We start from the raw sequence: 27,295 nt of genomic DNA, 5'->3' as shown, positions 1-27,295 counted from the left end.
CAAGCACCAGCTGTTCCTGGCCTCAGCAGGTAATACAGGGACAGAGAGGCCTCAGATCAGGTCAACAGATGTCTGTCTTCAATCCCATATAATTTTTTTGGGTTACCAGCAAGAGACACACTTGATACACATGTGTGATGTAACTATGTGACCGAAAGGTTATTCCACTTGTGCTCCCGATGATGCTAGTAGTGTGCTCTTCAGTGAAGCTGGTGTCTTTTTCTCTCCTCTCTCTTATCTTTTTCTCTCCACTCTGCTTTCTGCTCTGTTTTCCTCTCTTTTCTCTTCTGGACACTTTGAAAGTATCATCTAGGTAGTGGTTACTGGAGTGGTTACTCCTACTTTCTCTCTGTGTACAAGTGTTTGTGTTGGGAGTGCTCAAAAGCATTTGTTAAGGATTTGAAACCTACAGTTTAGTGCAAAACAGTTCAGTTTCAGAAGAACGTGCTACTTTCTCAAAGAAAGCATTACTTGTACAGTAGGGTGTTTCTTTGCCTCTTGAATCCTGTTACTGCAGAGGTTTGTGGGGAAGTTTATTTCCTCATGTGGGACATACAGAAAAGCAGGAAGAAAAGTTATAGCCCTTATACATTACTACAGTGGGATGCACAGAGCCTGGGTCTGCCTCTCCTCAGTAGTGCACTTGTAAGGATAACACAGAGATACTTGGACATCCCCAGATGCCATCACACCAGGGTTCAGCAGCATGGGAGCATTATGGCAGGTACTGCATTACTGGGCTGGGCTGGGCTACAGACATGGCTGCATGAGTGCTCTTGGCCCATGGCAAAGTGAAGTGAGGTGTGTTACCTGAAACGCCTTTCATGTTAGCTTACAGATGTGTGCAGGGGGTTTGAGCTCAGGTTCCTGCTGGCCAGCCCTGCTCCTGCTCCAGGAGTGTGGGAGAGCAGTGCCTGGCTCTGTTTGGCTGCAGCTGCTCAGGGTGAGGCACTGTGAGCTCAGGACAGCAGTGCTCCCACCAAGTGTAAGCCTGTGCCTCTCCAAAATCATTCCTCACAGCCAGACACAATGGTAACAACCATGGTGTTAAGACAATACAGGATTTCTAACTGGAATAACTAGTAACATTTAACTAGCCTTCAACTTGCTTCTTAGCTGCTATGTGGATGTGCCCAGCCCTCCCCACCTCCAAAAACATTTCTGGATTTTTCACTTGCCTCTGTATTTCTTCAGGGATTGGGAGTTTTGAACTATTTCCTTCAGCTTCTTTAAAGCTGTTTCTTTTTAGTCTCACCTACATCAGACATCTTTGTAGTATTCCTGGGCTGTGGATATGAGCTAATTTTGTTTTGCTTATACTGAGCTTCTTTAGGTTCATTTCCTCACATCAACTGCTTCCACGGATGAGACAGCAAAGAAGTCAGTTCTTGAAAATTAATTAGCACTGTGGTTCCCATAAGCCTGCCTGGAAAGAGAAGGAAAAGCCTTGCTCTTTCTGCCTTTCTTTGTTTCTCACTAGAGAATAGAGAGAGCAATTAGTGGTCTTGTAACTCTTATTTTCTTGTAAAACAGGGGAGAAAATCAAGTTAGATCCCCTCAGGTCATGAACTAGGATTTAACCTCAGTTTTGTAAATCTTCAAAAGAATTTGTGTCATCTTAGGTGTCTGCTTCCTCCTGTGTCTCCAAGGGTTGTTGTATTCCAAAGAGTCACAAAAGATAGTGTTTTATCACACAGGGATGGGCAGAACCCAGCATAGAGAGCACCAGCAAGCACTGGCAGTTCTGTGCTCAGAGAATTCACAGAATCTCTAGGTTGGGAGAGACCTTCAAGATCATTGAGTCAACCCATGCCCCAACACCTCAACTAAACCATGACACCGAGTGCCATGTCCAGTCTTTTGTTAGACACAGCCATTAGCATCTGCTAAAGACCTTCAGGTTGTGTTTTCAGCTAGGTTATCATGGACATTTCCCTTTGTATTTTTCCTTTGTTGTTATTTGACCTGCTGTTCCACACAGAGTCAGCTTGACCTAGGATTTCACTTTAGAGCTCTCTTGAATATGCTGCTCAACTTAAAATGAGCTGAGGATAAGAGAAATTGCTTTGTTCAGAAGTGACAAAGAGCACAAATGACAATTTTATTAAATGCCTTTGCAATTTTTGAAAGGTATTAGATTATTGCTTTTTTTTAGATGCTTTACTCCTTTTCTAGAAAAGCTTGCAGTGACTTTGGGGAGCTGCTTTTTTTAGAGAACAAAAAAATTTGTATTTTTTAACATGGAATTCCTACACTTGGCCTTTGAACCACTTAGTCAGATGCAGACAGTGGAATCTGGCACCAAGGATAATCTTCTCCTGATATGGATATGGGGGGAATGGCAATGAGAGAGGAATGCAGTGATAGCTTAATATTTAACTATTTCAGCACTGATACAAACTACAGTGAAGCACAGAGGAATCTTTTCTAGTTATAAGTCTCTAACAAATAGAACAAACTTCTCAATAAGCCTGTGAATTTCTGCTGCCATTGGGATCTGGGTGATAAGCACTAAAAGCATAAACTTAAAGCATAATACTAGATATGAGCATTGCAAGAACAAACCCCCTTATCTATATTAAAAGACAGTTCAGCAGTTTTCCTTCTTAGCTCTTAGTGGAGCTGAAAAGATTGGAGTTAGGAAATGCTTCTCTTAACAGCTATTAAAAATGTAAAAAATTGATTAAAACTGGATTCTTTCTTTTCTCCCTTTCAGTGACAGCAAAGTCCTTAGTGCTGTAAGTGCAGTTTTGTGATCCTTGAAGCTGTTGAAAAAAGGGAAATAATAAAAGCAAAGAATTGGGGGTTTGTTATTCCTTGATATCCTTAGACTAGCATTATTTTACAGCAGTATTTCATTTGTCTTCACTTTTCTGGCACCTTTTTAAAATGTATTTGTGTTTATATTTAAGCATAAGTGATAGGTGCTTTGTTCCTGTTGGTACTCTGGAGTTCAGTCATGAAATCTAGGAGTCTTACCAGTCTCACCCTCAGTCAATCTTCCAGCAAGTTTTGTCCCTAGATCTGATATGCAAGATTCTGTTCACTCCTTGTTTTAGCTGTGTTTCTCTGAAACTCACTTGGCACTTTGCACCTCCCAAATGGATGTTCATACAAAAGCAGGCAGGTCACTTTGCAGAAAACCTTCTGCAAAGGTAAATACCAAGATGGTTGATTTTGGTAAAACTTACTTGTAATTGCCCAAGAAATGCAAGATTGGACTGCAGAGTGGTGGCATGCTGAGACTGTTGTGTCTCTCCTCATATGTAAATAGTGCTGGAGAGGGTGGCATAGTCCATCAGAGCACTTCCTAAAATAACTCTTACTGCAGAATTTGAATCTGTGGAGTTTTAAGAAATATTTTCTGGACACTGTGGGTGTCTGAACAAAAGGGTGAAATGTGCCTCTCTGTTGCCTCTTCTTTTTAGCCCAGCATATATCAATATCTTCCCTGGAGAAAAGCAGAACTTATTCTTGTTTTCTCGGTCTGACTGACTTCTGGACTACCCTTACCCTTATTTCTACTAGTTGTGTGTGAGATCTCATCACTGGTGGGAGTTTTTTTGCAAGTGGGATTTAACAGCTTTCAGTCGTAACTATTCAGTCAAAAAATCTTTGTCCTTTTTTGTTGTTGTTCTTAGTGAATGGGAAGCAGTACTTAGTCATGAGTACTGTGTGGAGTGGAATTGTACTTACAGTGCAAAATCAGGTTTTTTCTGTAAGCCAGAGAACTGCATTATTAATAGTAATAACAGTTACTGTTACTATTACATGAAGTTGCAGTCAAGGTCTTGGTTTTGTAGCGCCAAAACAGCAATTATTTGTTTATTGCAAACAAGCTGATATATATACATGTACTTTCTTATACTCCCAATCTCACAAATTAGCAAGTTAATAAAAAAAAGCTGTATTGCTTTCCCAAAGGTTAAAAAGCCCAAAAGAAATCACTCTTATTTATTATTTAATAATTACAGTTATTTAATATTCCCCCCAGATTTGTGCATCTATGAAGAAGTTAGCTCATGAACTTTGAGAATGTGGCAGTGTGGTTGTACTGGCTCACTCAGAGCTTATAAAATTCTTCAAGTAAAAGAAGCCAAGTTTCTATTTAACAAGCTTTATCAAACCATTGAAGTTAAGTGAAAAGCACACTGATACGCTATATAAAGTACACAGAAAGGGCTTGGAAAGCTTACAGAAAATAATTGTACCAAATACTTTCTCCCACGATCACCACTGAACCTATTGGTTGTCGTGGCAAAAAGAAGTGTACATGTGGGTCATATTTAGAGTCCTGCATTTCTTATGGTAACCCTTGTTTCAAATTGAGTGCACATTCCTGTAATTAGGTCCAAGCACTGAAGTGACTCTATTAAAGCACTACAACACATTCTTCTAGAAGTTAGTTAAAAAAGTGTGAGGAAAAGGACTCTCAGGGAATTTTTGGGAAAAAAAAATTTGCAGATCTTTACTTGTTGGCAGATATGTCAGCTTCAGTTTGGAGAATTCTTGTGTATGTGCACAGATGTAACTCAGGCTTATAGAAAACATCAATGCATTAGAAGTGGTACTCGAAGAAGTAAACTGAAGTAGTTTACAAGATAATTTCCTAATATTTTTTGCAGTATTTTCCATAAACAAGGACTGTGACAGACTGGGAAGAGTGTGCAGGAACATGTACCTTAAAACTGTGACCCCTGAGTATCCTACAAATCTTCAAGCATGGCAGAGAGTTTCCTTCATGCTCTTTGCCACAGTGCTCATTAAAAACCTTGTCATTACCTGCCTGTGAACCTGTGGTCTGAGCCTTTGGTGCTTGCTGTGCTGTGCTCAGAAGTTCTGAAACTGATTTGTTCTCCACAGCACAGAAAACAAACAGTATCTTCTTCCCTTGGCACAGTCTGAGGTGAGGAAAGGCAAGGTGGTGCTCCCAGGGTGTGCAGCATAGATGTGCTGGTTCAACTGCCCCACCTGCATAATTCAGGGTGAACAATGGATTTATATAATATTTGTGCATAGATGTTTTGCAAGGCAATTATTGGCCTAGGCTGTGGGGACTGTGCACATTTATGATTTTTCTTTCATGTTAAAGCTCAAGGTTTTAAAGCAAAACAGCCCAGGTGAAACAAGGCAGCAAAAATGCTATTTACAATCAAGGTATCTTTAAAAATTAACAGTCCTCTAATACCCAGCCTTAAATCTGAAGCTGTTTTGAGCATTAATATCCTAGACTGCAAATATACATAATCAAAAATCTGCAAGGGACTAAAAAGAAAACAAAAAAAAAGGAAGACCTAGTGATTCAAATAATGACTATTATATTTGGGAGTTCATCAGCTTACTACACATTTTGAGCTTTTTCACTATTTGTTTTTGTTATATAAAATTTTTATTCAAGACCTCTAGTCTAGAATAGTACTTTAAATATATATTGGAGTTTGCTTATTTTGTCCTAATTTCAACTTTTTTTTCCTTTTCTATCTTTTGGCTTTAGAGGAGCTCTTGTAGCAGTGCTATTTTCATGTTGACCTAGTGCAAAAGAGGTTCCTTCTTAACCATGGATTTGATTTTCTGAAAACAAGAGTCCTTTCAGTTATCTTAATTCTTCTTGTTCTCACTTGTTCTATAGAGACATTAATAGTTATTTTAGCACTGCAAATGGAAAACATGCCAAGTTTTTAATAGATAAGACGCTTACAAATACCTTAGGTGTCAGAGGTGCCTATAAAACCTGAGGACATGTCTGAAACACATTACTACTGTTATGAATTATGCATTAGACCTGCCTCTAAAAGAGGAATTTTCCAAGACAGCTCTATTCAGTGCAATCTGTTTATCTCTGGCTGACAGCTGTCCATCAGGCAAGAAATCTGCTTGAAACTTACTCAAACTGGCACAGCATTTTCAGAAATACGTGGGAGTCTTTGTAGCCACCTGACTTTGGCAGCCATCACTCCCACAGATAGCTCATAAATTTCAGGTTGTCTAATTACCTCTGGGCCCCTTAATCACTGAGAGCTGTTCCTTCTCCTCCAGCTGGGAACAGCAGCTGAAGCACAGGCTGTGCTGGAAAGCAAAAAGTATAATTACAGTTGAATTCCAGCTTCCACTAGAGCTCCTCCTTCCCAGCTCCCAGTACAACCCTGATAATTGTTTTGGGAGCTGTAATCCTTTGCAGATTGATGGATGTACCTTCAGCTGTCTTTCAAAGGTTAAGTGCTCGTGGGGCCTCTTCCAAGTGCTGCTGCCTCCTCTCGAGGTTCTCCTGTAAATGTCTGTGGAAGGCTTGTGTGAGGACTTTCATGTGGCTTTATTTCATTGAGAAACCACTGTCTCTGAAAATGCATTTGGAGAGGAATAATGTGCTTCAAGGGTAAAGCTTTCCCCCCTGGTTAAAAAGGAGCTTTCATTCAAAGAGCCTTTAAGAAATTTGGAATCACCTTTTACAGTGCTTAGGTAAATGTTACACCACAAATCATAAATCACATAGGCATAAAGTTTATGAGACTTTGTGTTGAATATAATTAAATGTATTGAAATCTCCAGGAAAAGCACAATGCCCAGAGCTGCTCTGCTGGTTTTTGTTAGAGATAAGTTAGTGACCTACTTCCTTATCTCATTCATTTTTTCTCACAGTTCCGCGCCAGCCTGGAGTGAGCAATAATCTGTTTGAAATACTTGAAATTGAACGAGGGATTACAGCTGATGAATTTGAAGCAAATGATGACCCAGGTAAAGACCATGTCTCCTATTTAGGACCTAGGGTTTATGATTTTTGGAGATTTCTTGGTGGTTAATATATTTTTCAGGACTCTTATATCTTATGCCCCTCTTTTAATCTATGCTTTATAAAATCATGTAAAACTAACCCTTCTTCTATATGAACCTTACACTTTTATTTCCTAAAATTTCACCACAAAAATAGCACGAATTCTTAATAATACAAAGGTCCTTTTTATTGTTTTAGTATTTTTGTAGATTCTTTTCCTAGGGCTCCTTCTTCTACACTTAATTTTTATGCTTACTTGCTAGTCACTGGGTAGTCAGCCACATGGGAAATTGAAAACCAAAACAATCTGAATAATTTCTGGGTTTATATGAATAATCTCCTGCTCTGTTCTGCCAGGTGTGCTGGTGCACAGCTGTGATTTTGACAGTGGACTGTGTGGATGGATCAAGGACAAAGATGATGACGTGCACTGGGAACCAGTGAGAGATGTTTCAGGTAAGTGATCTGTGTACAATCACACCCTGCAGTTGAAGAGCCACCAAGGCTTGAGGTTGATGACAGTTCTGCTTGAGGACAGATCACACAGCTTCTGTTCCCTTTAGTTCTGGGGTATATTTCACACTGATGTCTCTTCTGTGTATAAAAAGCAAAATTGAGGATTCCCAATGTGAAAGAGCAATTGAAAGTTTACACTCTTATCATAGCTGACATCTTTAAAATAGGAATCTCTGTGAAGGAGTAGTAAATATAGTCAGCAAAAGTTTGTCTTAAAGGAATCTGAAAAAAATGTGGACTAGAGAACAACTTTTATTTATAGTGAAACAAAGCTTGTTTTCCAAACTACCATGTAAACATAATTATTTCCCTATCACTAGCAAAATTATAGAAGGTACTGGAAATAGTCTTTGTTTTGCTGCAGATAAAATGTTCTAGTTTAACCTCGCAGATTGCTGTAGCTTAGAGTAGAATTTGATAAAATCAATCTGTATATAGGAAAAATGTCAAGTAACTGGAAGGCAGACGAGTGAAATGCTGTAACACGGAGGCTTCTGAAGAAGGGACTGTTTGGGATGATAAAAAGTGACATTACCCCAAAGGTTAGAGGGCAGTGTGTAGTAGCTGCTTGCAGGACAGGAGGCTGGCATCAGCGCTGGTGCTCAGCCGCAGGAAGAGCCCTTCCCTGTCCCCAGCCCTGCTGTCCCAGGATGTGGATGCGTTTTGTTCCCTGTTGATTTTGGTGTGGCACTGCGAGGCTGCTGCCCTTGCCTGCTCCCCTTCCCCCAGAGCAGTGCCGGGATTAGACACACATCCCTGGCTCCCGTAATGACGGGATTACTGCGGCCCCTTTGAAGCGCACAGAGCTCACGGCATGGGCGGAAGGAAAGCGCTCTCAGGCGGGACAGTGGCCACGGTAGGATGAGGCAGGGTGAGGGCGCTGAGAGCCATTTTCCTCATGCAGCACCCTGTCAGAGCTGTCTGGCCACTGAAGGGACTGTCATTTGCCACCGCAGCAGGTGACCTGGCACCTTTCCAGGCTGTTGGGCTGGCTCAGTGGAAGTGCTGCCTTCACTGCCTGGGCAGGGGTCCCCCAAGGAGGCTGCTCTGGTACTTCAGGAGCTCCTTGTGACACTTGAAAAGCCCTGGGAATGACTGGGAGAGCAGAGCTCCTTCCTCCTGCCGGTGAGAAAACAGGCAGCTGACTCCTGCCTGCAGAGTGGCACTTAAAAAAAATTATATGCAATTCATGCCTTTTATGAAACAACAGATTTAAAAATCCGTTTTTTCTAAGTCAGTCACTCAAAGCATATTCATTATCTGTACTCAAAAATTGTTATTTATATATACTAAATTCCAGAACTGTGATTTTTAACTGGCTCTTTTTTGTCAGACTTTTCCCCTGCATTGCTTCCCAGTAGTCAGGGACAAGCTCAGCTTTTTATTTCCTGTGTGTGTTCTGCTGCTGTTGACATAACCTGTTAAAACTAGTCCCTTGAAGTCACCCACCCATCCACCCACTCCCTCCAGTCTGGAATACCTTACTGGGAGGATTTATTTTCACAGCTTGTTCCTGACTGCTTGCTTTCACCTTGCAAAGTTTGCTATATGTTGGTTTATCAGAGTCTGCATTTTGAAAGGTGCTGTGCTGAAGCATTGTGAGCTTATCTTGCATGCAGAAAATGCTGATCTGAGGGGACCTTTTCCTGCAGGGGCTTGCCTACAGCTATGTTTGCTTTGTGCTTACCTAAATCTGTTTCCTATTGATTGACTTCAGCCACAGCTTTCTGAAAATGATGCACTTAATAAGTCAGTCTTCAGCAAACAGGTACAGTTATTTAAACTCTGTTATGCTTATTTTAGCAATTAGTGACCTTGCTGCAAAAGCAGTGCATTAAAAAAAAAACAACAAAAAACAAACAAAAAAAAACCTCCCTGAGATAATTCCCACCAAAAGGCTTTAACAGATCCTTGGACAAAGGATCCATTGGGACAAATGGATCCACTTCACGGCTAAATGTTGATCTAGGGCCCCAGACAGCAGCATAATACTTTGCTTTGTTAAATCTCATTCAGACCAAAGAACTTAAAAACTCATGCAGAAGTGGTGAATTGGAGACAAGGTTGGCTTTCCTTTTAAGTGTGTGACAAGCTGTGGTACCTGGTAATTAAATTTTACAGCTTTTCAAGGGAAAGCATTGTGACTTTCAAGGAGAAGCTATCAAAAAATAATGATCTGTTTGAGTAGTTACAGGGACACAATTAAAAATATTTTTCTATCCTGTTTAACTGTGTACGTCAACAATCTTACAAACCCCCAATATTTCTAAATCTTTCATTTTAAGTAAGGAGCCTAAAAATGCCACTTTCTTAATGAACTTAAGGTAGAGGTGGCATTTTTTGATCAAAAAATACATAAAATCTGATCACATAAAGAAAATATATTCTTAGATTCAGTGTAAGATAAGGTTTTTGTTTTTTTTTTTGTTTTTTTTTTTTTTTTATTATTATTTTTTTTTTTTTTAACCTTTTTCCCTTTGGTTATTTTTAGATTTTAAAGGTTTCACCCACCTTGCAAAAGTTTTAATGAAAAGTACAAAAAATTCATACATGTCTGGGTTTTCTCCAGGATGTGAAATCTCATTTAGTGGAGTTCTGAGTGTAGGTGTGAAAGGTGCCTTTTTTCTTTCTAGGTTTAATGGATACCTGAGATCCTTAACTTCTCATGTTCTGAGTGTTTTCTGGAAGGCACCTTTACTTCATACGTGATAAGAGATAATAATAGGGTTTGGAATTGAGTATGTATGTTCACTGACAAGTTCCTACTGTTAGAATTTGGGGTTAACAGCCATGTGGAAATCATTATTGCTTCTTGCTTTCTCTATCTACCAGATTTAGAGTTTAAATTACAGTTGAATAAAAGAGGCTATCAGGGTTGCAAATGGATATGCTTTGAGATTTACCCTGTTAACACAGTTCCCAAACTAAAGGAAAGGGACAGAGCCATAGCTCAATTCTGGTCTGATAGCATGATACCATGATAGCATCTATTCTGGTCTCTGTTATCTGTCCAACAGCAAAACGTTGCAGCTTGAAAGGTGCATGCATTTGCACAGTGTTTTAATGTCACTGTGGGTTTAAAATCATGCAGTGACCAGGGGGTTGTCAGAAATGACGGAATACATGAGGTTTTTTGGAGAGGGGAGTATTATTTACTTTGTCAAAAAGAAATTTGATGGGCAACACCCAGCCTGGTACTAATGTAGAGAAGAGCAGCACTGTAAATCTTACCCTGTAGGAGGCAGATGCACTGGTTCTAGTTCTATATGCCTTATTTTGCACTCTCTGGACCTTGTTTTACCTTTATTTATTTTTAATAACTCTTGTGAGTTCAGTCCTGCAACCCAATAGCGTTAAAAGCACCAAACAAACCCCCAACTAACTGCTCTTTCCACTGCAGGGGGACAGTACCTCACCATCTCTGATCCCAAAGGGAAAGAAGGAAGAGTGGCACATCTTATCCTGCCCTTGGGCCACTTGGCTCAGGCTGGAGATTTGTGCCTGTCCTTCAGGCATAAAGTGCCTGGGTTGCACTCTGGTGCCCTGCAAGTCTTTGTGAGGAGAACTGGTGCTCATGGCCCAGCTGTCTGGGGGAGAAATGGGGGCCATGGCTGGAGACAGACACACATAACCTTACCAGGAGCAGGCATCAAGAGTGTGAGTACTGATCCTTGTGTTGCTGTTTGGGTTTGTGCATGGAAAAGCTGAGGATCTTTAAATGGTGCAGCACTGCAGTGTTCATCTTGTGGGTTCAGTTTTACTGTTTTACTGCTTTGGTCTCTGCCAATGGAATCACAGTACAGATGAGAGTTATTGTGCATTTTTTAAAATTAGTTTTATGTATACAAAAAAAGAAATCCTAGCTATAGAAATATAGTATAGGCTACTCTATCATTTCCTGAGCTGCCTGGTACAGCCCATTTTAAGGGAATCACCACCTAGGAAAGAACAGCCTCATGGACAGAGGCATACTCTATAGAGAATTTTAAAAAATGCCTGTATCAAGATTCCTCATGAGCAATGTTTTGAATAATACAGTGCCATGAAATAGGAAGAATAATCCCCTGTGGATTGGTAACTGGCTAAACCAGGGCAAAGATACTGAAAGTAAGTAATTTTTGGTAATGCAGGGAGATTACAAGTGCAAGCACAGATGGTTTTACGCCCTTTAGCATGCCTGCAGCTGATCAGGCTGAGAAGGTGGATAATGACCTAACAATGCCCATAACACCAAATGGTTTAGTGCAATGAAAAGAAGGTGCCTGAAGTGCCATGGAGAATCTTTTAATACCTGGAAATTTTAGAAACATTGTGTGATTAAACTGGTATCAAAAGCTCTATGTTATTCTTCAACCTCTGAAGGTAGTTTTTATTTCAGATCTGAAGAAGTGGCTTGGATATTTCAGGGCCTGTTTGACTTAAATATCAGGTGCTCTGAAAAGCTCATACATATAAAGTTCATGATGGGAGCAGGCTGCAAGACAGACACAAGTGTCTACCTCTAAAATGAATATTAAGGCTGTAATTACTGCAGATAATTTTCTAGAAAATTTACCTCAGCAACAGTAGCAAAGACACCTGACTTTGTTAGCTGTCAATGAATGTTGGACTGACAATGAGGACATTTGTAACAGGTGAACAGTATAGCTGCAATATTCTTACCCTTTTTTCCCCCCTAAATTTCTCACTTCTGGCAGTCCCCCTTTGCACTGTCCCTTCCTCTCCTGCCCCCCTGGCAGTAGCTGTCAGCATGGGCACCCAGGGCTGCTGACCTGAGCCACTGGGACACTCATCCTAAGATCAGATACTTACCCTCTGAAGTAACCAGAGAAGGCCTCTGCCAGAGGGAAATTAGGAAGAAATGTGGAAGTTTTATTGTCTAGCTAATTAAAGCCCAAAAGTAACTAAATGGTAGTGATTTTGGAGGGGCCTACTGGAGACCTGAGGAAAATTTGAATGAAGACCATAATCTTTCATCACACTTTTTAATGAATTATTTCTGTGTAATTTTTTTTCATACCCCACTCAAATTGTTCTATTTCTCTTTCTAGGTTATTTTCAGAGGTGAGAAAGGGAGAGGAAGAACTGGAGGTATTGGACTAGACGATGTGGTCTTGAGGAGAGGACGCTGCTCTGAAGAGCATTAGCCAAGACAATGAACCAGCAGTCATCTCCTCTTGCCCTTCTCATGCAATTCCTCCACAACTTTGAAGCAGAACTGCATGGAAAAGAAAAAGTGGGAGAGCAGCAACTTCTTAGTGGTCTGCTAAGTGCAATCTCATGGAAATTTCACTTAAATACATGGAGAGCACCTCCCAGGACTGAGGAAATGCAATCTCAGGCTGGTTCTTTCTATTAATCCTTACCCCTAAATCATATATTGTATGTAATAGCTTTGTTCCCTGCTAAGTCTGGTGAGTGCTAACAGAAAGAGCACTTGTGAAAAAGGGAGAATTAATTACAAATGGTAGCAAAAGAAAGCTCTATCTCGCAGTTTGTGTTAACTGACAGCCATTATCATCCCATACTGCTGTCTTTCATTGATTAATTTGTGTGAGTCACAAATTGGATTAATGAAAGCCTGGACCTGAGCTATGGCTTACTGCCACTGACCTTTGAAGAAAGGTTCTCATATATGAAATAGCATTTATTTTGCTGTTGCATCTGTATTAACCAAAACCAGTTAGAGAGAGTAGGCATTGCATCCTGTAATATTGCTACTACTGTGTTTTGTGTATATGTGTATGTTTGACATATTTATGTTTTTTAGTATTTACAGACTGTAGTTGCAGGGTAACTGGTAGCTGTACTTTGTTTTTGTACAAGACAGGAGTTCAGCATCTTCTTCAATACTGCTGGTCATGCCAAATTATCAAAGTCAGTTAATGGTGCTCATTGAAAAGTGCTGGTGCAGTTTTTCATGTTGTAACGTCCTGAAGGCAAAAGACCAAATGCTCACCTGATGGAAACTGGCATCTGAAAATGCTCTGCAAGTTTGCACAGAGCTCACAAGCAAGCCCTAAAGGGCTCTCAGTCCTGCAAGGAGCTCCTGGTTCAGCTGAAGCAGCCAGGAGCAGATGAACTTAGATCTTGTAAGGTTGAGCCCATTGACAGTGCCAGGACTGATTCCTCCCACAGGTGGCACAAGCCCACGTGAAGAAAAGGGGCAGCTGTGTACAAACCATTCAGACCTGAAATGCCTCCAGTGCTCTTTGGCAAATGTCCATACTCTGCCCAAACTTCTGTATATAACAAGCATTTTATTCTTTAGAACAACTGTTAGCTCTAGTGGGAACTGAGTATTTATCAAAACTCTGGACTGATTTTATAGTTAGGTATCATGCATGTGCTGTGCAGTTTCCCAGGGAATTCTTCTGTTTGGTTTGGAATTTTTTAAGTGGGCATCATGATCACTGCTAGCAATTCTAAAATTGACAAAGTAATTGTAACATTTAGGAAAATGGAAAGAGGTTGGTAAAATGTTGTTAGTGATGCAGGCTTAAAGCTTAAAAAAATCCATATATAAGAAGTCAACCTCAGTTCTTCTGAATACTTAAATATAGTGTAAAATAAATGTCAGCTGCATAGCATGTTCAGTCTTGTACCAAGTTCGCAGACACAAATTTGCAGGCCCATTAGAGATTATATTCCAAATCCCTGTTCCTGACAAAGTACAAGTCTGAAAATATTTTTTCCCATTCATCCCCTAGGACAAAATATGGTGTGTAGAGCAGAAATGTATGTCAAACAGAAATTCTCCTGCAAAACTGTATCAGCAAATATTCTGAAAAGAAAAAAAGCAATGTGTTTGTAAACATTAAATTTTAAACTATTTTGCTTTGAATATGATTATGATCTTTTTCTCTTATGTTATTTTGTGATATGTCAGAAATATCTGTGAATAGTTGAAATACCTTGTCCTTATTTTAAAGTAATCAGTAAAAGAGACTGTTACTTGCTACTAATGAGGAATCTTGTTTTCATTTTTAGACAGAAAGTCTCAGTTTTCATTGCAGTGAAATGAAACAAAAGATGACAATCCCAGAGTGAAATAGCTCTTATTTACCAGTTTTAAAAATCAAAATACATTTCACTCTAATATGAAGAGAGCACTGTATTTATTATTCAGAAGGAGGAATGGCAATTTTCAACCTAACTTAAAGAGCAGTCTCACAGGTAATTTAAGAGCTTCTGCAGTATTAGATGTCCATTTTACAAGAAGGAGCAGCTACCATAATTCCTCACTCTGATTCAACCAGCACAAACTGCTCTTAGATGCCAAGGAATATAAGATTAACAAATTTTAGTCTGGTTCATCATACTACTACAGGTTCCTGAGATTAAGATTCCCTGCTTAAAATGCAACTCCTGCCATTTTTACAAATGGTCCCTAGAACCCAGAATCTGGATTAATTCAGAAGGAAGACAGCAATAAGTACTCAGGTGACAGGGGAGGATTCAGGTCTCTGTTTTATCGATGCATTTCATTGCTGCAATAAAACAGGGACTTGTAGAGCCTTGTGACAGCTGCAGGACAAGGCAGGAGTTCAGCAGTGGCTTTGAGCTCTGTGGGAGCTGCTGTGGCTGTAGATCACTCACCTCCAAACTCTGTGTGGTGCCTTCTCTCCATCTTTTGGGTAGACAAGGTGAGGTCACTCAGAGGTTCTGTTGTGAGGATCCTTCTCCAGTTCTTGCTCTCCAGGTGCTTTTTAGGCAGCTCCCCCCAGCCACAGAGCTCAGCCAGGGCTGCCCTTTCCATATGAGCCTCAAGAAAGGGATGAAAATATGGCCTGAGGTCCTCCTATGAAGTAGATTATAGTTTTGGATTTAGTAAATAGGTAATAGAAATTCCTGCTTAGATACTTAGGCAAGCAGAAGAAATTACGCTAAATTAACATGAAAAAAATTATCAAATATTTAGCCTCTTGCCAGTTTATAATTGAATGTTCTTAAGACATATTCAACAAAGAGAATGAAAATAAGATTCTTTATAAATGACAGGTACTGGGACCAGTGGCAGGTGCATTTATGAATTTGCTGACATCACAATCATCAGAATGAAAGCAACCAAGACAAGATTTTTTAGTTCTAGATTCCATTCTGTACAGTGCCCTCATCTCTCATCAGAGCCATGCCATTAAATCACTAGTAAGTGATTTTAGTGAAGCCAATTCATTCTGAAGAAAAGCTTCCCTAGTTTCCTTCAATAAATTACCTGAGGCTTGGAGGTCAACATTGCTTTTACCACAGTTGGAGATTACAATAACTGCCCTCATAAGACTCAGGTAGTCATAAGAAGACAACACTGAACAGAAGAACACTTATGACAGCAGCCTTCATCATCCAGCTCTGTTCTGCTGGAGAAAAGCTGCCACAGTAGCAGCTGCCTCCAACTCATGTGCCAAGGTCTCTCTATTTAGAAGTTATTTCTCCTTACAAAGGAAGCACAGTATTTATCAGAAAGATAGCTTGATCCAAAGTCTCTTGATTTCAGGAATGCATTTTTTGTGACACTCACCTTGAAAGCTGTTTATTCTGCCCTTAAAAATTTGTTACAAGAAACTATAGCTGTCTTTAAAATTGTAATTGTAAAGGTTACACATACAGAGTTATTAATAAGCAAGTGAGGTCCAGTTAAATACTATGCAAATTTTTGTTTATATAGATCTATCTCTCAAACGCCAAATTATTGAAGTTTTCCTGGTGTTTAAAACACTTCCTTACCTGCTGTTTTATTCTGACATCCTGTAGTCACAGAGCATTTCATGACTTCAGATTTTTCACATCAGTTAAAAACAGGAAAAGAAGTCAGAAATGCATTGGTGTAAACCTACCTGCAACTTTAGAAAGAAATGCAGAACATTTTAGCGGTGAGTTTCAGTAATGATTTGAAAGATCACTGCATTAACTTTCAAAGCTTGAGGAGATTACTTTCTCAGACCCCACCTACTGCACCAAGCAGACCTAGGGATACATGAGGAATTGCATTTGGAATGTCTGTAATGCTCCATTGTTTAAAATGCCAACAGACCAAAGACCGTCAGAGAGCATAAAGACAAGTTTTCAACAGCACAGATTGAACCACCTCTAGATTTCAGAAAGCAGCCCCATGTAAGCTTTCAGGACTGTAAGTCCATTATGAATAAAATCACACTCTAGTGGCTCTGCTCTTACCAATTCTCCTTGTGCACTTGTGTGACCTCTTCCAAACCTGTGGTCAGTGTTTGAGCAAGGAAGCCAAGATCCATCTGGCACACGGGATAAGGATGCTTCTCTCTGTGACACAGCCAAATCCTGCTTTCCTCTGACCATGAGTTACTACAGCTCTTTCCCAGACTTTTTTTAACTTAATACTTTGAATTTTTACCTTCTTTGCAGGGCAGGATTAGTCCTCTATCACATTTTCTCCCCAGTTTTAACTTGCTGTGCATTTCAGCAGCCCATGTTCTTGTTTCAGACTCTTATCCTGAATACTCTTGATATATTCATTTTGAGTTTGCCAAACACCTGTAAAGATAAAGTATAATGTGTACTCAGAGAAGGATTTTACTGCATTTATATGCTACACCAGTGCTAAAATTTGAGATTGGCACTCTCAAGGAGTTTCAGGAAGACACCATCACTGTTTTGATACCACAGAAACAGCGGACCACATCACCTTTTCACTTGCCGTTTGCGCTGCCCCCATTTTAGGTAAAAAAATTATAGAAGTGGACTCAGCAGATTTTTTTCTCTGTCAGAATGGCTCAAGACAGAATTCCTTATGTGTGAAGCAGGATTACTGTGGAATGCATACACTCCAGTGCCAGTGTCTTTGAACTGCAAAGAACAGAAAAAAAAAAAGCCTTCCAATGAAAATTGACTTTGATTCTCACACCCCTGGGTTCAAGTCTAGCACAAAAGCAAGAGCTCCTCATTTGGGAGCTCATGTAATGTGTGCCACCTCAGCTGGTGATGACACCACCAGAATCCTCAGCAAAGATCATCCTGACATCCAGCACAATATAAGTAGAGAGCTAAATGCAAATAAGTGGTGAGCAGTGCCTGTTACATTTTAAATTAGAAAAATAAGTGCAAGAAATTTGATTAAGAGGATTCAGAGGGGTGTCTAAGAAAGATACTTTGACTTCTATTCCTCTGAAGTTCTGAGTTGGCTCAAAAAATGTTGGCATCTTACCTGAGTTTCCTGGATCACTTGGAGGACCAAAGTTGTTGGATCACTTCAAAGTTTCCATGTCCCAATGCTGAGTGTTCTCTCTGAAATTCTTCCATGATTCTCGCTAATACTGTAGGGGAATCCTTTAGCCATTCATGAATACACAGGGTTTGAAGCCACTGGAACTGCTCTCTAGTAATAAAGTTCACTAAAAACTCTATGGTGCACATCAATTCACATAGGAACCAGGAACCCCTGTTTCATTAGAGAGACCATTAAACTGTGGGCAATTCAGTCACTCTCCTGCCATATGCAGGTTCTGTCCTGATTTTAAAGATATTACAGTTGGGTGAGCTCTGTTACTGAAGGTTGCCTCTTAGAAATGAGTGATGTATAATTACTCTCAAGGTACATCAGGCAGTTTTGTGGGGGGTGAGGAGACCTTGGCATTCTGGCAGCTCATCTGTGTATTAGCAAACAGCCCTGGCACACTCACTGTGAAATTCACTGTGAACTGCTCTGCCAGGTTTTTTCGGAGTAATTTGCTTGCCAAATAAAGGTATGTGACTGCTTGAAGAAACACCACATTAATACAAAAAAAAGGCAGAGAAAGTACATGGTACAGCAAGGAATGCCTCCATCACCACATGGCCTTTGATCAGATTGCACTGGCAGTTGGAGAGCTAGACAGGAATTGTAAGGATTCAGCTACAGTTTGGCCACAGAGCTCCAGCCCACAGCCTCTCCCACAAGTTCTTCATAACTCTGTTCTTCATCTTTCATTCAGCCATCCCCTCCCAGGGTACCACTTTGTCCAAAGGGTGTGCTTGGCATTGCAGCAAACACAAAGGATGACTACTCCTCTCTGTGCCTGGCTGGGACCAGGTGGTCCCTAATGTGTGGAACTCTTCATTTTTCTCTCAGGTTTTGCCAGAGGTATCAGCTAGGCTACTAAAAAGACACTGGGCAAATTCAAACTTTCATGTGCCCTAATGAAGGAAAGGAGCTTTTCCCTCCCTGATATGGAAGTTTGCTTCCTTCCTAAAGAGAGACCCTCACCAGAGGAGACCCATTCTGTACTACTCACTGCACTTGCTGCTCCAGCTGAAACCCCATGTTCTGCAACTGGGTCAGAGTCTGCAGGTAACAAACCACACAAACTCCCCCAAATAAGAAAATATGCTGAGGATGCAGCAGACAGATTGGAACTGTGACGCTTCAAGAAGCAGCTATGCTTGAAACTACAGGAAGCACAAATGGGGAATGCAAGAAATCCTGCAATTTGCACAACTGCAAAATAACTGGACTCCATTTCTGGCCCTGAACTGACAAAGACTTGTGAGTTTTCCAGCAGCCAGTGTGCCTGGAGCAGCCTGGGAACACAGCATCTCCAAACCATGTGAGGCTGCCAACAGCAACTCCAAAGTAATCCTGCAGCATGCAAAATATTATGTGAGGGGGATTTTCAAACCTTGCTATTAAAAATATCCTTGGAATGATGGCTCTGTCCTGACACTCAATACACACAACCCCTGCTTCATGTTTCAGTGGCAACAGCTCTATTTGGGGAAGAGAAACATCTTGCACTCATAAGGGAACTGCACAGAGCTGCAGCAGAACAGGCACAGGCTCCTGCAGTGGTCTCAAGCCTTGCCCACCAGCCTTTCAGCTGAGGGGATCAGGCTGCTTGTGAGCTCCCTGAACACATTCAAGGATGAGTAGAAATTTTCTCTGTGTACTTCCCCACACCCTTTTTCATACTGCTGTAAGAAAGGTGAGTAAACTGACCCACACGACAGATCAGAGAAGTGAGCAAATGCTGGTATGGTGCACCAGAGCAGGTAAGTGCCATTCATGGAACTCACAAATTCTCCTGCCACACACTGTCCTCTTGGCACCAGCCACAGATACTCAGGTCAGACAGCCTAACCTGCAACTGCAGCTAATTCAAAGCAGTCGCACATTTAAAGGCTTCTGTTATCCAGCATTATTGAAGGGGAGAAACTTTTTTAACAGGTCTTTGACTTCCAGAAGCCTGGACCTTTTTCACTCATCCCTTTTTCACCACAGAGTCAGATGAGACATTAAAATGCTGCTCAAAGAAATGCATCTGACATTCTCTCCTGAAGAAACTGCTGGACAGGGCATCTCAGGGCCAAGAAACCCAAAACATATTACAAAGGAACTTGGGCAGTCATGAGACAATCAAGTACATCAGACACTGATGAATTCACCACGCTCCCTGGGCTATTTGTATGTGGATTATCTCAGCTTCTAGTTAATTTTTAACAGGCTCCTGTCCCTTGCCAAACCATTGGGAAACTCACTGCATGTTCTCCAGAAACAAACATCCAAGCAGAAGTTCAAAGTGGATGCTGTAAATGGAGTTTTTACTCAAAGTAAGAAATATTGCTTAAAATCCTATTTCTCCTTTATCTGAAAATGAACATCAAAGAACTTAAATGCAACATCCCTCCCTTCCCTATCACATTCTACTGTGCACCAAGCTGTTTTTCTTCCTGCCTAGGTACAACCTGTCATTCCTGTCTCATGTGCAGACCACTGTAAGGGCTCCAGAGTAGAGTCTTCAATTAAACAAAGCTACCAATGTTCCAAGACTTTTAAACACTGCATTTGCACCAACACAAACCAGGACAGCATGAGGACAAGACAAAGGCAGAGCTCTTGCAGCCTCGTATTTCAGGACTACTACTTTGCTGCAGACCTTCTGGTGTAGCCCACAGTGACATCCACCTATCAAAAGCTCTTCAACAGAGCTGCCAGCAATTGTATGAACACTATACCTGAACACTCTTGCCTGTAAAATGCCTCCTCAAGCTCCAGTCATTTGAATGCTTTGGGCTGGTGCAGAGGTTGTGCTGCTCCCTGCCAGCCCCAGCTGAGGCTCTGGCTCTTGGCAGGACCCAATGCTGCCACTACTGCCCCAGCTTCAGTGAGGGCTGGAGCCTCCAGGTGTGAGCAGCTTCAAACCAAGTCTTCACAAATCCCACTGGAAGAATTCCCATTTGCCTCTGAGATCCCAGCTGGGCAGTCCATGAAGCACCAGCGCCTGAGTTTACAGTGCCAGGGCCGGCCCAGGAAGGAGCTGGGGTGCTGGGGGTACCCTGCACTGCCAGCAGATCAGTGGGCACTGGTGCTGCTTCCCAGCAGGACCAAGTCCTTGATCAAGCAGCCAGGGCTGTGAACTCAGAGCTGGAGTGTTTCTTATCTTGTCCATGGTAAATGTGTGTGTGTGCTTTGGGTATGTGCCCACCACAGCACACCATGGGGGGGTACAGCTTCCCACCTTCATCCCCCACACTAACTTCTCCTCCTCCTCTTCACAAAGCTTTCAGAGTTTCTCCAAAAGCACTTTACCCTCCAGTTTGTTCCAAGACCTCAACTTTTTTCTCTCCATCTCCCAGCTCTCTGCTGCTGCTGTGGTCCTGAGCTGTTGATGAAAAGCAGGCTATCAAAGCCTCTCTCCTCAGCTGCATACTTTCAAGTTTAGGCCTCCCCATCTACAAGGAACATTCAAGTTAGGTATCAAGCACTGCACCTGGCAGCGTTTTCCAGATCCTGCCCAAACAATAATAAAGTTTCTTTGCCTCAGGACCTGCTGAACCCAAACACTGTTTTCTCTGGCACGAGAAGCTAATTTACTTCTCGAGATAAATATTAAGCAAACAGGATTTTTTTGACTTTAGGAAAAAAGAAGCTAGAACATTTTCCTGCAGCCACAGTCACACCCCTTGTGCCTGTAATGCTGAGCTATTTTTAAAAATTCATTCCTGTGGTATTTTCCTAATAGCCATAAAGCAGCAGGGCATTCTCTAAAACACACTTGGCTATTATTACTCCTTCTATGCCTTCTGACTATGGCCTTCCAAATTCAGATAGATTAGCCAGTTGTCAAAAGAAAAAATTATTCTCTTTGTAGCCTTTCCTCTATTGCTTATTTTCCCCAGGCAGCAGCTCAGATCTGGCAGGAAACCAACTTAGCTCCTGCCCTAAGACTCCATCAAAAAGTCATGTCCTGAATGTTGCAACTTGGGATTTCTGTATACTAAAAAAAGAAAACAAAAACTTGTATCTTTTGCCAGTGTTTCAACAAAAATCTAGTGAACCGAACCCAAGTGAAGAACTGTAGCCCATCCATGTAATAACACTCTCAATACCCTAAAAAAGTGAGATTAATATTTTGAATTGAGCAAGGGCCACCAACACCAGCCATTTAACAATCATTTCTACAACCATACTGTTTCCTTCATCCAGGAGATGACAGGTAAAATGAGTTTGTGACCTAGCTAGTAATTTTTTAAAAAGCACAGAATCCTCAGCAAGTGATGATACAAACCCATATCAGCATGAAGACCTCTTGTTAAAATAGCAGGCAGAGACACAGAGCACTTAGCTGTTCTCTCTCCTCTGTATTTGTTCTCTGGTATAAAATGCAGAACATTTTTTCTAAGTCTATATAAATATAAACAAAGATTTAAATTAGGACAACTATCTCTTTTTCCTGATTTCATCGTCTGAACCCTCAATTAAACTGCTCAGTAAGTATCTAGTTTCTATTCATACCCACAATTTATTTCTGCTTGCCCATGGTCCATGCTGGGGGAGAGCACTCCCAAGCAACCAACCTCTCACTCCCAGCTCCTGACCCCATTTCTCTTTTTCCATCCTTTTACATGTTCCAGCCTTCTGGCCATCTCCTAATGCTGAAATCAGCATTTCTGAGGCAAGAGAAAAGGCAGCACAACATGCCCTCATGAAGAAGGGATTGCCTCTAGCCATGTCCTGTACCTGCCTGAGCCATGTGCCACCCTTGCTGCTGCCCTCAGCAATGTTTGTGAGGCCACAAGATGTGGCCAGCTCTGGAGCAGCCCCTCAGGGTTCTGGTTTGCATCTTGTCACACTGCCTGCCCCTGCTCCTGCCAGCACACCCTCAGACAAAAGCCTCTTTCAAGTCAAAACCCAACTTACAGACACACAATGACTCCCACAACCCGTAATGCCAGATCTTGAAATTAATTTTTTTTCCCTTGCATGTTAATGCTCTTTTCCCTCTACTCAGTGTCCCCCCCTCTGTCCCAGGGAGGTGATGGGACAAGACACTGTGAGATAATTGCAGGTCAGAGCTTCACCCATCAGTACAGCCCACCCACATCACCTCCATTCACACTCAGAGGCAGCACAACTAAAGCTGACTGTTGCTGCTGCTCTAGGAAAGCACAGTCACAGCAATTCAGCTGGCAGCAAATCAGTAATAAAGGTTTTAGTTCAAACCATGCTGTTTGGTCAGCTGCTGATATTCTGGCCCATGAATTCCAGCATCATTCATTTAGTCAGAAATTATAGTCAATTCTCATGTATGTCAGAATCACAAAATTTACTTTGTTTCTTCCATGTCAAAGTTAAGGGGAAAAAAAGGTGGTGGGTTCCAGAGCTCCCTAAAGCCAAATGCCAATAATTGCTGGATAAGAAAACAACAAACAAAAGGTTATCAACAATTTCTACCTAGAAAACAGCAAACAAAAGGTCATCAATAACTTATACCTAGTTTCAGAAGGCAAACATGAAAAAAGACTTCAATGAAAAAGAGCCAAATTCCATGAAAAAAAAAGAATCTTTTTTTTCCCCCAGTCATTATTTCTTGCAATAAATCCAGTGATTCATCTATGTTTATAGACTCTTTATTTGTTCTCACAGACACTGGAAATTAAAATAAAATCAAATCAACTTTCCACCTCCTCTGAAGAAGCTACAGTGAAGTGCAACAGCCAACTAGTTGAACGTGCTTTTAGCAGGCATTCAACTCCAATATTACACCTTTATCTTCTCTCTCACTTCACCACTGTTGATGCTGCTCTTACATGCAGGGACTGCCACAAAGAGAAGAGAAAATGATCAAGAAATAAGTGATAAATAACATCTACATCATGGTAAACCACCACCACTGTCAGTATTCTGTCTCTTTGCTGGGAAAATTCTACATGTCCCAGATTTCCACTACACAGTGTCATTTTATATTAAAAAAAAAAAAAAAAAAAGAAGAAGTAAACTGTATCACCAACCCTACTGTATAAAATAACAGAAGCTACAGACTGTGCGATGAGTAGCCAGGCAACCAGGCTTCCAGCATGAGAGTTCTGGGATGTTTTGACACCCTGCCAGAGGCTGACAGCAGCCCTGGGTTACTGGCTCCTAGCAATGCCTGCAGGCTGCTCTTCCCACCGTGCAATTCATCTCTGTTAGCAGCAGCATGCTCTGAATGCCAAGTGCCAGCCATGGGTCACGGTGCACTCCACACCACCTTTGGGCTGCTGCAAAAGTGGTGCCACAAAGGGGCAGGAGAGAAGGCACTGGGCTCTCAGGCTGGAAAACAACTAAGGAATTGATGGAGAAAATCCTGTGCCACTCTGAGAGAAAGATTGCTTTTGGAAAGTCAGCAGTGCCCAAACAGGTGATGCTACAATAATTAATACTTTTATACTGTGACACTGCGATCCATGAGAGATCTTCCACTACATGCCATATGAACAAGGAGGTTTTTTTCCATGAGAATCCCACCTATTATGCTATTTGCTTTAACACACAAAAGCCCCAAAGGAGTCTTCTCATCTCTTTAGGGTATTTTTTCTGGGAAAAGATTATTAAAAAAAATAAAAGACTTGACTCTTGCAGTACTGTCCTGACTGCTACAGTGCCATCATCCAAAGGAAACCTCGCTCAGATAAATTCAGCATAGCCTGCTGACAGCACTTGGAGCTCTTTTCGTTCAGTATTATAGAATTGTTTTTCTCCTGAGTGTAAGAGTTTCACTTTAGGCCCTGCCAAGGTCAATGTGCAAGATAAATACTCCTTCCCCTCATGGCCTAGTGGGAGGTCTCTTGAGCACCTGAGGATTGCCATATAATATGTGAGGAAACATGACATCCAACATTTCACAGGCTAAATTATGTCAGATTTCAGAATGCAAGCAAGATTTTCCTTCAGCTATTCTCTCTGACACAGTAAAGAAGGGATCCTCTCTAAATCTGAGATACTTTGACTCACAGCAGTAGACAAAAAGAAATCAATATTTCTTATAGGAATTGCTGTGAGCAAAGGTTTAGCTGAACAAAAGCTGTCACACCAAACTCCTCCATGAAAAGTTAAGTGATTGTAACTGAGGAGAAGGGGGATTGGGGAAGGTGAGAGAAACACCATCAGTCACTCACCCCCAAAACAGAAAGAGATCCATTTTTAGAATTCTGTCCTATGAATATCTTCATGTTCTGTTCCTGAATATCTTCCTTAAAAATCACTTTTCCCCCTTTAAAAATGGATATATCTTCAATAGCAATATTATCAATATTTATTTTTGTTATCATTTTGCCAGTGAAGGTCTGGGCCACACTGAATGATCTTTTCTCCAAAGGAACCCCTAAGTTTTCACAGTTTTCATAGTGTTTGGCCTGGAATGAACATGTGGCCTGATAAAGTACAATGATGTTCTCTGAAATGTAACTGCTGTACATTTTATTTGGCAAAAAAATGTTTATAATTCAGAGGGCTACACATTCTTCAAAACATCTTGGTTGTCCAATTAAGTCCATAATGAAAGGGGGGTCATGCTGTTAACCCAAAACAGGAATTTACACCTGAGGACACACAGCAGCACATGCATGAAAAGATGATGTGAGTTTATCTTGCTTGGACTCTTTCTGCACAGCTTGTGTCAATCTGCAGCATTTCACTGTCAGTGCAGCTACTGCTGTCTGCACTGCCAAGCTAGAACAGACTCATTAAATCTAGTTAACTCTGAGTCCTGACCCCAATGTGTCCAACAAACCTCCAGACAGTTTAGGAAAAACTTGCCCTTTTAAATTTTCAGTAACAGTATGAGCTATTGAAACTTGTCAGAGATGCTGACATCTAAATATTGTTCACAAACTTCTGAGTTTTGACTGCTTCACTATATTTCCTGAATGCATTATGCCTGCAATTTTCCTCCTCTGAATAACACAACTCATCTGTGTCAAAATAAATTTATCACCTATTAATTTCCATTCTTCTGCTCAGAGAGTTATTTCACACCTCCAGCAGACAAGGGCAGTGCAATGGCAGAGCATCAGGCTGCTAACCCAACATCACAGAGGAGGTCGCAGCATTTTCCTCCCACCCTTGCAGTATGTGCACTTGACAGTCTTCTGAATAGATTTCCGGCAAAAGACAAACCAGACACATTTTTTCAGTTTTAAGAGAGCTCTTCCCTGAGTTCACAGAGCTGGTGTCCACTTTGACTCTTTCAGTTTAGAGAAAGCGGCAGTTTTTCTTGTTTTGCTGTAATTGATGAAGACTGTTTCCTAAAAAACATTTCATGGGGAAGTGAAAAACATTTAATGGGGAAGTTATGCCCTACACAGAAAACATTTCATAAATTAGGAAAAGTTGTCAGTTTTGACAACTCCTTTTTCAAGAGAAAACAACAACCCAGGAAACAAAAATCCTAGAAACAAGTATAAAAGCATATTTTAAAGAAGCAAGAGACAAAAAAAAAGTATATTAAAGAAGCAAGAGGCAATTCTTAAGTGAAACTGAAACCATGTATCTGACACAGCAGTGACACAGCTGGATAGAGCTCCACTTCTTGACCACCCATGTCAAAGATTAAAAAATAAAACAACTAAGTATTTCCTAGTGTGGAGTAACTCAATCTCTGACAGCAAAGCTCTCTATTTGATTAAACCACTACATCCTGTCTTTCTTTCAGTCAAATTGAACTCAGTTTTTCTTTCACATAATTCTACTCTGTGCTGCCTCCTTGCTACCAGCAGAGTGAGTGTGTTTTTCCATAAGAAAGTAGTGGCAGAAGTGCAAAGGAAATGTATTTATCATCGTGCTCCCACCCTAATGCCCAACTGAAACAAAAGCTGAGCAAATCAGTTGTTTTCTTTTTTGGTAAATCAGGTGGCCAGCACCCACCCACACCTCACTTGACACTGACACCACTCACCAGGGCAGCACGGCTGCTCCCTAGACAGCACTGCAGTCTCTCATTAGGACAATGTTAGTTTAATTAAGAATGTTTTTAACACAGACAAAGGCGATTTAAATGCCTGTCAGTCACTGTAAGCAGTTTCCCAGCTTCTGTCCTTTGAATATATGAGCTCATCACAAAGCTGCCACTGATACACCCTGTGGGCTATCAGTCCTCTTCATGGCACAGTGTCTGTAGCACACAATGAACAACACCCTCTCTGCCTCAGACATTTGCCCAGCTCAGTGGCAGAGCCTCATCCCCCAAACTGGTTTCAAATGGTTGCTTCTTTTTGAAATTGCCTTACAATGTTCTCAGATTACAAAAAAACCCTGTCCAACAGACTTCAGACATGGTTCTTTTTAAAAAATACACCTACGGTATTCCTTCTGCAGCATGAAAAGGGAGGAGGGTTAGCACCTTGGACACCTGGTGAACACAAGTCAAATCTTCCTCCCATAAATTCAGGTTAACAACAGTGAGCATTGTTATGTGAAGAGCTGTGCTTTGTCCACAGCTTTCATTCCCTGAGCCTTGAGGGAAGGTGCTCCAGAGGAACCCCTGTTCCAGAGGATTCCTGTTTGCAGTATTGCACATGGACACCTGAGAGCTGAAACAGCCCTCGAGTCAGCCAGGATAAACACCGCACTAAAGCCAGCAATCTGCAACAACATTGCTCCTTAAAGCCCAGTCTGGTAAAATTTCACACTCTGCTCTGGTAAAATTGTGCTATCAAATGCCAGATTATCATATCATCCCACTGATTTGCACTGGGTTACACTCCCTGAAATGCGTCCAAGAAATGCCATCAAAGCATGCACCTCGA

At 41.2% G+C, this 27,295-nt stretch overlaps 1 protein-coding gene across 5 annotated transcripts in view; it reads left to right on the top strand.

Moving 5' to 3' along the window:
- NPNT (nephronectin) overlaps positions 1 to 14,250 on the top strand; it is a 49,611-nt gene extending 35,361 nt beyond the window's left edge. For all 5 annotated transcript variants that reach the window (XM_059471049.1, XM_059471051.1, XM_059471047.1 and 2 more), the window contains 4 exons: positions 6,637 to 6,732; positions 7,127 to 7,225; positions 10,686 to 10,942; positions 12,337 to 14,250. In XM_059471049.1, the coding sequence (XP_059327032.1) occupies positions 6,637 to 6,732; positions 7,127 to 7,225; positions 10,686 to 10,942; positions 12,337 to 12,432 (548 nt within the window). In that variant the 3' untranslated portion in view covers positions 12,433 to 14,250. The remainder of the gene's footprint in view (positions 1 to 6,636; positions 6,733 to 7,126; positions 7,226 to 10,685; positions 10,943 to 12,336) is intronic.
- Positions 14,251 to 27,295: the final 13,045 nt, after the last annotated feature.

This window comes from Ammospiza nelsoni, chromosome 4, assembly GCF_027579445.1.
Source record: "Ammospiza nelsoni isolate bAmmNel1 chromosome 4, bAmmNel1.pri, whole genome shotgun sequence".
Classification (NCBI taxonomy): domain Eukaryota; kingdom Metazoa; phylum Chordata; class Aves; order Passeriformes; family Passerellidae; genus Ammospiza; species Ammospiza nelsoni.
The sequence above is the reverse complement of the archived record's forward strand: the minus strand, read 5'-3'. Positions and strand labels throughout refer to the sequence as shown.